This window comes from Pelmatolapia mariae, linkage group LG7 (genome assembly GCF_036321145.2).
Source record: "Pelmatolapia mariae isolate MD_Pm_ZW linkage group LG7, Pm_UMD_F_2, whole genome shotgun sequence".
Lineage (NCBI taxonomy): Eukaryota > Metazoa > Chordata > Actinopteri > Cichliformes > Cichlidae > Pelmatolapia > Pelmatolapia mariae.
The window spans coordinates 13,456,731-13,468,876 of NC_086233.1; the positions used below are offsets into that span (position 1 = coordinate 13,456,731).

At 39.3% G+C, this 12,146-nt stretch overlaps 1 protein-coding gene and 1 long non-coding RNA gene across 5 annotated transcripts in view; one reads left to right on the forward strand and one right to left on the reverse strand.

Annotated features, from left to right (window-relative positions):
* Positions 1-12,146, reverse strand: part of ttc28 (tetratricopeptide repeat domain 28) — a 146,174-nt gene that overhangs the window by 17,454 nt on the left and 116,574 nt on the right. For all 4 annotated transcript variants that reach the window (XM_063477992.1, XM_063477989.1, XM_063477990.1 and 1 more), the window contains 2 exons: positions 9,675-9,804; positions 9,204-9,431 (listed from right to left, as the gene is read on the reverse strand). In XM_063477992.1, coding sequence (XP_063334062.1) covers positions 9,204-9,431; positions 9,675-9,804 — 358 coding nt within the window. The remainder of the gene's footprint in view (positions 1-9,203; positions 9,432-9,674; positions 9,805-12,146) is intronic.
* On the forward strand, positions 182-4,311 carry LOC134631969 (uncharacterized). The gene is made up of 3 exons (XR_010094433.1): positions 182-597; positions 1,409-1,589; positions 4,204-4,311. It is a non-coding gene; the product is annotated as an uncharacterized LOC134631969 (long non-coding RNA).

A 12,146-nucleotide genomic window follows, 5' to 3' on the forward strand; every position in this document is an offset into this window, starting at 1 on the left:
ACTGCAGTTCTAAATCCTTTTTCCACTTGCAATTTAATAAACTGCAGTTCAAAATCCTTTTTCCACCTGCAATTTAATAAACTGCAGTTCAAAATCCTTTTTCCACTTGCACTTTAATAAACTGCAGTTCAAAATCCTTTTTCCACCTGCAATTTAATAAACTGCAGTTCAAAATCCTTTTTCCACTTGCAATTTAATAAACTGCAGTTCAAAATCCCTTTTCCACCTGCAATTTAATAAACTGCAGTTCAAAATCCATTTCCCTTTCCTGTTCGCTCCGGGATTAGCTGCTGGATTAGCTGCTGGATTAGCTCTTCGATTAACAACTTGCTGGAGGCTATTCAAATTAGCCACACCGTGGGATGTAAGGAGCTCTCTGATTGGTTGGTCAGACACAGGCTGTCTGCCAGCCTGGATTTTTCTAGCTCATAGCTTCGCCCTGCTAAGAAGCGTGTGTGCTTGTACAAAGGCCGTTCAGCCTCGGGATTTACACTCGGCTCGACACGGATATGTGAAGAATGAAGGGACCCTGCAGCGAAACGGAGAGCGCAACCTCTGACTGAGTGCCTGTCTACACAGTCTGACCACCTGTTGAAGGTAAGGTGCTAACATGGCTAACGCTAGCATCACCGCACGTAGCCCCGTTATTTTAAGGACATCTTAGTTTATGAAAGTTTTACGTCGCAGCTGTACGAGCTAGCTACGTGTTTTGTAAGCTGCTGTGCTCTTCACAAATAAAGCTGGAAGCAGCTCAGACTGTTAGAACCAGCACTGAGGCCTGTTACATTTATACAGTGTTAGAGCAATGGCTGCAACCTACAGCCTTTAAACTAGCGATTAAAATGCTGACAGTAAACTCGTCAGTCCAGATGTTACCACATTACTTTGTGATACTTAAAACAACTGAGACAGGCTGATTAAAATAACAGCTGTCAGTTCTCTCATTCCTTATATCAAGACTGGAGATCGCACTACTGATTTCAGTTCATTTAATATGTGAGTGCACAGATTCATTCTCAACTGGACATAAATGATGATCAAAGGTTGTATATATGATGAATTCATCAAATCCCAGCCTCTAACACAGTGCGCTGAATCTTAGCTTTGAATGTCCAGTATATTCTAATCAGTGCAATGTAAGCATTCACTGAACCTATAGTATCTACACCTGTGTGGTAAATGTGTGGTAAAGATACAGATAATGAAATTTAATTATTAATACAATATACATCATGAAAAATGAAAGCTGAAATTGATTCAGTTTAGTACTTTTCTCTGTATGCTCTGTGATTATAAAGGCCTTAAATTCTGTGATATATACTGTAAATGATTTTCACAGAGGTCTTAAAGTACTTAAATCACTGCTGATAGTCTGGTTGTTTATATTTTCACGTTTTTGTGTCTGTAGGGCTGTTTGATGACGATTTGGACTCCTCTGGGAGATGAGGACACACCCACATCTGTTCCATACTGCAGCCATGGATGGTGTTACAGCTCCGAGTCAGCTTTGGGCCATCAGACGCACACACTGGAAAACCAGCACCTGGACTTCATGCAGGAGAGATGGCCTCAGTGATGTAGGTTCATAAGTGAGTTCAAACATTTCTGGCCTCTTATCACTTAGATTCCTTAATCTTAAAAGTGGATGCATTTAAAGCAGGAACTGCACACCTAGCTGTCAAAAGTTTGGCAGCATGAGTAAAGTTTTGTAGGGTCCTTGTTAAAAATTCCACAAGCACCACATTTGTCATATATAGTTCATTTTCAGGGCTCGCAAAATCGCTAGCCCGACGTCCCGGGGCTAGCGATTTTTCCAGTCGGGCTACCAGAATCTATCCCTGCCCTGCCCGTCGGGCTATCATAGGAAGGAAAAATATATGTCAATGCTTTTGCATTCTTTCGGAAATGTAGCTGGGTAAATATGTCATTGGCATCGGTGAACCACTGTCAATATGTGACTAGGGCTGCTCAATTAATCGAATTTTAATCTAAATTACGATCTGGGCTTTCAACGATCATTAAAAATGACTGAGCCGATTATTAGCACCTCCCTCGTGCTTTACTCTCGCGCTGCTCCGTGTGGCAAATCGAGCGCACCTCTCTGCGTTTCGAACACGCCTCACAACAATTAAGAGGAGCTAACAGAGGGAAGCTCGGAAAGCTAAGCAGAAGTTATTTGGAGAGGAGAGTGACTGCCGTTGGTTGAAAAGAGGTTAAAAAAAAAACCCTTCAGTGGTGTGGAAACATTATGGGTTCGCGGAGTCAGACGTGGATCAAGTAGACATAGTGTGTAAACTTTGGTGTTGTAGCTGCACCACAGAGCGACATGGCAAAGTTCACTAAACATAGATGTTTACATTTTATTTTTTATATTGCAAACATTTGCACTGTTATCAGTATTTGCACACTATTTTATACTATTTTTGACAATCTTTAAAGCCATTATTCAATACATTGTTATTGTTAAATAAATATCATCAAATAATCGAGATCTCAATTTCAGTGAAAATAATCGTGATTATCATTTTTGCCATAATCGAGCAGCCCTATATGTGACATATTGAAATCGCATTTGAATTTGCGCTTGTTTTTTGCTTTCACTTTGCAATCGCGCGAACTGCGTATAGAGAGCGACAGTACTGATTGGTGAGTGACGATAATTTGCGCACCAATTCCTCTGACATCGTCTTATCAATCGTTAGTTTGCTATCAAACATGACAAGTGAAATCTCCCGCAGGAAGCTTAAACATGTGAGAGGTTGATCGCGCAGAGAATCGCTGAGCGTTATGTGAGTGCGTGTGTAAAGGCAGCAGGATATATATTTTAGTTCTGCTGAGCCAAATAAGACCAGTCAGGGTGAAGAAGTGACAGCCAAAGAAAAGCTTACCACAAAACGGAAAAGTTATGACAAATCAGACTATAAGGCAAAAAGAAAGTGCAGCTTTATGGTTTCATGGACAAAAGAATTTCTGTGGCTGGAATATGACAAGCTAAATAACCAGGGGTGCACATAAGTGGTCCGCAGGTGCGCATTCGCTGTCAAAATAAAATACGCGCACAAGATAAGAAGTTGCAACGCGTGTTTGCGTCCATAAGATTTTCTGGAGGAGGACAGACATTTGTTTAGAACTCTTAAAGATGTCGAAGAAGCTCCTTTAAGCAATTACTTTGGTGTTCCTCCACCTCCAAAGAAATGTCAGATGGAGTCCGAACCACAAAAGAAGCGCGTATTCTAGGAAAAGTGGTTGCAGGAGGTGAGCTGGCTTTAAACAAATGATGAACAGAGATTTGGTGCAGAATGTGCCGTGAAAATCCCACTCTAGCAGACAAAAACAGTGCCTTTTATATGGACGCAAACGCGCGTTGCAACTTCTTATCTGGTGTGCGTCTTTTATTTTGACAGCGAATGCGCACATGCGGACCACTTATGTGCACCCGTGTAAATAACATAATGTTCTGCCGGGTGTGTTGTTGGTTTCCCTCGATTTCTGAGTCGACAAGTGCCTTTGTTACTGGGACCAGTAATTTTAAGAAAGGCCCCCATTAGAGCCCATGAGAAATGCAAGAAATTGATTATTGCTCAGTCTGCAAATAACATACTAAAAATCAACCTGAAAAATCTGTTAAGAACAGCCTACTATGTTGCAAAGAGTGAACTACCACTGGCAAAATTTAGCAGTCTTTGCAAACTTCAAAAAGCAAATGGCCTAGATCTTGGTTCCACTTGCCTCTTACCCGTGACTCCAGTGGAAATTTCAAATTCAGGATCTGACACAGACTGATTCCTGTTGTACAGTTCTTACAAGTTCATAGAAATTTCTGTTCAATTACAACCAAGTATTTGAGTTGATGATTGTAATTTTTATACAATATTGTAATTTGTGTTTCAACAATTTTTTGATTAATGTTTTTTTTCCGTTACGGAAACAAAACAGGAAACAAAACATAAAAAAAATTGCTCCCTTATTTATTCGGGCTACTTAAATTTATTTTGGGCTACCAAAAACTGAAGAGTCCCTGCCCGAAGAGCTACCAGGGATTTTGAAATTTTGCGAGCCCTGATTTTGTACAGGACATTTTTGAAATTATAAACTATATATTCTAGTTATCCACTTGTCAGTAATTTTTGAGTAAATGGATGGCACTGATAAATCAGTGGTGATTCACCTGCAAATGTTTTTAACAAACTTTGTTTTTTGTAGAATTCATCAGCAGCTGTGAAGAGATGCATTTGAATATCTTCTGGTTCCACTTTTCCTAACCTGGAAGCTGAGGATGGCTGATTTCTGACAAGGACACACACCTCAGCGCTTATCATGGGTGTTACATCCTCCGTGCAGCAATTCCAGAGAAAACGAGAGAGCAACGACCACTCATTAAGACCAGACAGAAATCTGTCCCTTTTTGGCAGCTGTGGAAACTTCCAATAAGAAAGTTTGCATTCTTAGAACAATGCTGGGTCGTGTGTGATGTGTCATCATATGAGGATATTACATTTTGACTTAATTCTGCTCAATTAAGTGTTTTGATCGTTGATCCAGTATAGCAGCTTTGTGTTGTGCAGCAAGTTAAAACCCATTGTCCTCACGAGCACAGCATCTAACAACTCTCCTTAAAAAAACCGAATGACTTTAACTGGACACAATGGTTTCCAGTGGGAGATACATTCATCACTCATCCGTGACACTGGAGAAGTCACCTGGATGAGTGATAAAACAATTTTCCATGGAAAATCCAGAGGAACTAAACTTTGTTGTTTCTCTGGGCTCAATTTCAGCCTCAGGAGCATCTCTCAGAAGAAAACATTTTGCCAATAATCAGATAAAAAGATTGTTGAACCAGGTGGTATTCTCTGGAGTTTAAGACCAAAACTGAACTCAGTGAATTGACATTAGACTGGAATTCATAAGATAAATCGAAATACTGCTGAAGCTGATATATATATATATATATATATATATAATATATATATGTGTGTGTGTGTGTTTTTTCTCCAATTCACCAGGTCTGTAAAGTTCAGTATGACTGTGGTACATGATACAAAAGAATAAATACAGAAGAATAAAAACTTTATGTGAATAACTTTACTCTTCTTAAAAATAACTCATAAAACAAGTAAAAGTACAAATGTGTACAAGTTAGAGACTTCCTCAGTAAGTTTACACTCTTTTGGAGTGATTTTAATTATGTGTTAAAGAAGAAAGAGATTAGGAGGTGAGGTAGAGGATGCAGAGTCCATCATCACTGAGGCCGTCTCTCCTGCATGAAGTCCAGGTGCTGGTTTTCCAGTGTGTGCGTCTGATGGCCTAAAGCTGACTCGGAGCTGTAACACCATCCATAGCTGCAGTATGGAACAGATGTGGGTGTGTCCTCATCTCCCAGAGGAGTCCAAATCGTCATCAAACAGCCCTACAGACACAAAAACATGTGAAAATATAAACAACCAGACTATCAGCAGTGATTTAAGTACTTTAAGACCTCTGTGAAAATCATTTACAGTATATATCACAGAATTTAAGGCCTTTATAATCACAGAGCATACAGAGAAAAGTACTAAACTGAATCAATTTCAGCTTTCATTTTTCATGATGTATATTGTATTAATAATTAAATTTCATTATCTGTATCTTTACCACACATTTGCCACACAGGTGTAGATACTGTAGGTTCAGTGAATGCTTACATTGCACTGATTAGAATATACTGGACATTCAAAGCTAAGATTCAGCGCACTGTGTTAGAGGCTGGGATTTGATGAATTCATCATATATACAACCTTTGATCATCATTTATGTCCAGTTGAGAATGAATCTGTGCACTCACATATTAAATGAACTGAAATCAGTAGTGTGATCTCCAGTCTTGATATAAGGAATGAGAGAACTGACAGCTGTTATTTTAATCAGCCTGTCTCAGTTGTTTTAAGTATCACAAAGTAATGTGGTAACATCTGGACTGACGAGTTTACTGTCAGCATTTTAATCGCTAGTTTAAAGGCTGTAGGTTGCAGCCATTGCTCTAACACTGTATAAATGTAACAGGGCTCAGTGCTGGTTCTAACAGTCTGAGCTGCTTCCAGCTTTATTTGTGAAGAGCACAGCAGCTTACAAAACACGTAGCGAGCTCGTACAGCTGCGACGTAAAACTTTCATAAGCTAAGATGTCCTTAAAATAACGGGGCTACGTGCGGTGATGCTAGCGTTAGCCACGTTAGCACCTTACCTTCAACAGGTGGTCAGACTGTGTAGACAGGCACTCAGTCAGAGGTTGCGCTCTCCGTTTCGCTGCAGGGTCCCTTCATTCTTCACATATCCGAGTCGAGCCGAGTGTAAATCCCGAGGCTGAACGGCCTTTGTACAAGCACACGCGCTTCTTAGCAGGGCGAAGCTATGAGCTAGAAAAATCCAGGCTGGCAGACAGCCTGTGTCTGACCAACCAATCAGAGAGCTCCTTACATCCCACGGTGTGGCTAATTTGAATAGCCTCCAGCAAGTTGTTAATCGAAGAGCTAATCCAGCAGCTAATCCAGCAGCTAATCCCGGAGCGAACAGGAAAGGGAAATGGATTTTGAACTGCAGTTTATTAAATTGCAGGTGGAAAAGGGATTTTGAACTGCAGTTTATTAAATTGCAAGTGGAAAAAGGATTTTGAACTGCAGTTTATTAAATTGCAGGTGGAAAAAGGATTTTGAACTGCAGTTTATTAAAGTGCAAGTGGAAAAAGGATTTTGAACTGCAGTTTATTAAATTGCAGGTGGAAAAAGGATTTTGAACTGCAGTTTATTAAATTGCAGGTGGAAAAAGGATTTTGAACTGCAGTTTATTAAATTGCAGGTGGAAAAAGGATTTTGAACTGCAGTTTATTAAATTGCAAGTGGAAAAAGGATTTTGAACTGCAGTTTATTAAAGTGCAACTGAAAAAAGGATTTTAAAATGCAGTTTATTAAAGTGCAATTGGAAAAAGGATTTTGAAATGCAATTGGAAAAAGGATTTTGAAATGCAGTTTATTAAATTGGAATTCAAAAATGAATTTACAATTGCAGAATTTATTCTACAATTCATTATTAAAGCACAGAAATTTTTATTTCGATGCGCGTGGCTCTTGTGGTCCTCCATAGGATGGAACATGGTCCACTCTGACTCAGTGTCTCCAGCCTCACTTAGTATGCTGTAAAAGGTCTGCTGGAGGTGGGAGTAGAAGATCTCACAGACCATGGCCTCTGCCAGACACTCCCACTGCATCATCGCTACACATCTGGGGACATCAGGCCTGTCCAGCATCATCCCCATCACATGTGAGACCTGATCCAACTCAGTATCAAGTAGTGATCGCTTGAATGCACTGATATTATCTTTACCCGAGTATCCAAGACATGTGGACAGAGATCTGATAATATAATTACAAAATCAATCATGAACTTGCATACTAGAGCGTCCTGTGTTAAGTGTACTAATGGACACCATTATACTCAAACCAGGTGTTCAGAACAGACCAGTCCTTGGGTTACATTGAGTAGGCCATTTCTTTCAATGTACTCCAGTATAACAGTGGAGTCCCCAGCAGATACAGGGACTCTAAGGAAGCCAGGCACACTGAACTGTTGGAAGGTGCAAGAAAGAAACAATCCAATCCCCTAAGGAAAACCTGAGCGTACAGGCACCAAGCGACAAGTATGCAAATATACCCATTTCTTCTCACCATCTATCACTGAGGGTAGCCTCATGCATCAGCTTAGGCTACTTGAATCACGAAGTGCAGAGGATTAGTAAGGAGGAAGTGAGGGTAACTATGAAGAGGATGAAGAGTGGAAAGGGTTAGATGGTCCAGATCACATACTCGTGGAGGTGAGGAGATGACTAAAAGAGAGAGAGCTGGGGAATTTTTTTTTTTTAACCAGACACAAGATTATGAGGATTCCTGAAGAAGTGGCAAAGAAGTGTGCGATGCTGGTGCAGGACATACAGTGATGCAAAAAAGTGTTTGCCCCCTTCCTGATTTCTTATTTCTTTTGTATGTTTGTCACATTTAAATGTTTCAGATCATCAAACATATTTAAATATTACACAAAGATAACACAAGTAAATACAAAATACAGTTTGCTAATGGAGGTGTTTATTATTAAGGGAAAAAAAAAATCCAAACCTACATGGTCCTTTGTGAAAAAAGTGATTGCCTCTAATTTAATAACTGTTTGGGCCACCCTTAGCAGCAACAACTGCATTTGCAATAACTGTCAATAAGTCTTTTACATTTTTTTTACACCACTGTATATAAAGAAAGTGAGATTCAAGGTAAGGGTGGGATTGCGATGGTGATGGACACGCTGACAGATGATGTCAGGCAGGAGTCTCCATGGATTATGACGTTTGGATAACATTGTGATCTGTAGTGAGACGAGGGAACAGGTGGAAGAGAGCCTGGAGAAGTCAAGATTTGCACTGGAAGAGAAGAGGGCTGAAAGTCAGTAGAAGCACGGCAGAATGTGTGTGTGAATGAGAGTTAGACAGGTGGAAAGGTGAACACACAAGAAGTAGAGATAATGAAAGTAAGTGAGTTTAAAAACCTGGGCTAAACCATCCAAAGTAACGGACAGTGTACAATATTAGTGAAAAAGACAGGATGGAGGCAGGATGGAGTGGCTGGAGATGTGTGTCAGGCAGAAGGAAAAGGTTTATAGGAGGGTAGTGAGGCCTGCTATAATGTATGGCTTGGAGACAGTAGCACTTACAAAAAGACATGGGGCAGAGGTCAAGGTGACAGAATTTAAGATGTTAAGATTTTAACTGGTAGTGACCAGGATGGACAACATTACAAATGAGTATATCAGAGAGACAGCTCAGGTTGAGCAGTTTGGAGAGAGGGAAGGTTGGAATGGTTGGACATGTGAAGAGGAGGAATAGTGGATATATTGGATAAATGACTTTGAAGATGGAGCTGCCAGGAAGACCAAAGAGGTAGATCACTGGAGAGGTTTAATATTGTCACGAAAGAGGTCTGAGTATAGAAGACGATGGTAGGAATAGGGTGAGATGGAGATAGCTAAAGGGAGCAGCCTCAGGCTCCTTCCCAACCAGAAAGGTGATGTTCCATGTTCCTAAAGGCAACTTTGTCAGCCTACGACTCTGAATCTGAATGAAAAAAGCATCTTCAGTAATTTTATAAAACTGATCAGCTTAAGTTTGTGTAAGCGTGGCAGTGAACCTGTGCTTGGAGATATTAGCCAGCTGTACAGAAAGCCTTCTGCCAGAGAATAGTAGAGAACCATGGCCCTCTGACTGTTGACTGTTTCCAGGATGTGTTCTATGGTGACTGGGATGTAAGGGTCAGTGCTCGCTGCTTGCTGACTTCCTTTCTGGCGTTCCACTAGGAGATCAGCAAAGGCACGTGTGCGCCCTCGCTCAGCTATAGCTAGTGCCTCATCATGCCGGCCTGAAAGAATAGGAACATGTGGAGCTGTGAGTTAAAAAGGAGCAGATCTGAAAGAGCAGACTCTTTATTGTGGTAGCATTGATAAAGAAATACAACTATCAGACATTAGGTGATAATTTGTGCCTTATTAACAGAGACCAATGTATAAGGTGTAAAAATGAGAACAGCTAACATACAAAGTGATGTACAGTAATTTATGCCACAAAGAAACAACACAACAGGTCAAGAGGCCAGTTCTGTCACCTAAGCTGACGAGGACTCTCTGGAGAGCCTGGTACGAACTGGTTTGCAGATCAAACAGGGAGAGCTTGTAATCCATACTGTGCTGCATCTCATGACGAATTGCCTCAAATAGCATAGATGCTTTGTATAACTGGAACAAATAGCAAATAAACATACATTGCAATGAATTATCAAGAGTACCAATCCACAAATATACAAACCATCCATTGTTCCAGTGTTCAACTGGATTTAGACTGTGAAGACATTTTTATACTCTTCACACCTTTTAATGTGTCTCCATGGTTTGTTGTAAATCACCTGCATTTGTTATTTGTTAACAACTTTTGTATTTATTTTTTGTGTATTGTGTGATCTAAATGGCCAGGCTTTATTTCAAACCTGTTTGAGCATATAGGTACAGTGCTGGCCACTGGGTGGCAGTATATACACACAGCAAGAGTTGGGAGTGTTTTGGCTCACTTTTCACCATGAAACGGAGAAGCAAAGTTATTATAATTGTGCATTTTCTAATAGCTAAAAAAATATTTTCAGTTTTTGCTTTCGTTTTATTTACAGCATAGTTTTTTTTAAAACAGTTTTAAATGACGATTTTGTTATGATATGTTTAATGTTTGTCATTATGTTAGTTTTAATACATTCAGAACCTTACAATAACAATACAGCAAGAAAAACAAATGACACACAGTCACAAATTGTATTCATAGGTAGTCCTATATTAAAAACATCACACAGATATATTCCATTTTGATAGAATGCATTTAGTTATGTTATATTATCAATTCGGGGCTCTTTATATATGTACTTTATATCTGGCCATATATATAAATATTTTTTTTTAACCTGTTACTGTGTCTACACAGACTGTAACTCTCTTCTCTTTTCCTTGTTGCTTAACTTGCAGTTCCAGTTATTCCCACCAAATAATATTAATTTACTTTGTTTTCCTGAAATAAAAAGAAACTAAGAAATAAACATTAAATTGTTTAAAAAATTGTCTTTAGTGTTAAATGACAAAATCTGATTTGGCACCATTACCATGAAGAACTGAAGGCGGTGTTAGTTTTAAATTATATTAACTGTCATGGTTCCTGGTTGCTGGCCCAAGGTTTTTGCGTTTTCAGAATGTTTTGCGGTTTTCTTGTTTTGATTATCTTTCTATTATAGTTCAGTTCTCCTTCTCTTGGTCTTTAGGTTTATTTTGGGTTAAGATAAGACTTCTGTTTGAGTTCCATAAGCTTCTGTTTATGCTCTACTTTCCTAGTGCCTCTGAGTTTTATTTATTTTCCTAGTTAATGGTTTCTTGTTTAATTATGTTAATTCCCTTTCGTGTCCTAGTTTCATCTCTGTGTCTTGTTCTCAGCATCTCCTGGAAGTCATTTTTCTCTCCTTCTTTAACGCTCTGTCTCTACAGTCGTGTCCCTGACAGAACCCTGACAGTTCTGTCAAGTTCATATATTTTAGTCTGGGTCACAGTGTTTGTTACTTCATGTTTCATTTAATAGTCCCTTGTCCCATGTACATTATGTTTAGTTTTGCCTCCCCTGCCTCATTAGTCAGATTCAGTTCAGCTGCGTTCCCATGTGTCTCCATTTCCCGTAATCAACTGCCTGTGTATTAATTGTATGTCTCCCCTTGTCTTTAGTCATGTTCTCCCTCAAGCTGTGTGCTCTGTGCGGTCCATGATCTGGGTAGTCTGAGTGATGAAATAACCAAATTATAATCATAGGTAGTCCCTTAAAAACGTCACTCACATATTCCATTTTGATAGAATGCATTTAGTTAGGTAGCATTCTGGGCTCTTACTTCTAGCTGAGTATTTATACATAGGGTCATTTATTTACTTCTTTAACCCATTACTGTGTGTACTCAGACTGTAACTCCCTCACCCATTCTCCCTCTCTCCCTCAGATTTGTGTTATGTATTTTAAATTTCTTAAGTTCAGCAATAAAGCAGCCTTTTGAGTTTATGTTTTATCTTCAGAATCCCGTGTTTGTGTCCGAAACCTGCCTGCAGTACAGCAAACTTGACACTGACAGTCATTTAATATCTTTCAAAAGTTTATATAATAAAAACGATGCAAATTCGATAATAATACCAGATATCAATAAGACATAGTAATGCAGTAGAGAAAATTATTATCTGTCATAGATTAAAACAGTCTTAAGCAGTATTCTACACTTCTACACTGGATTTCTCACTTATGCAAACAAAGCTGGGAAACAAAGAATAATGAGGAAAAACCAAAGCTCTCTGTTAGCCTGTTAGTTACTGTTAGGCATTAGTAAAACTTTTCTTTGAAGTGGCTCTAACGCTGGACTCTAACACTTGGTGAATAAACTCTCATATGATGTGAGAATGTAACTCAACTGTTTGTCTGAGGGAAAGCATGACTTTAAAAACACTCGTGGCTAACATTAGCTGGCATAATTTGGAGGTATAATGGCATAATGTGGAAGATATAATTGCACATT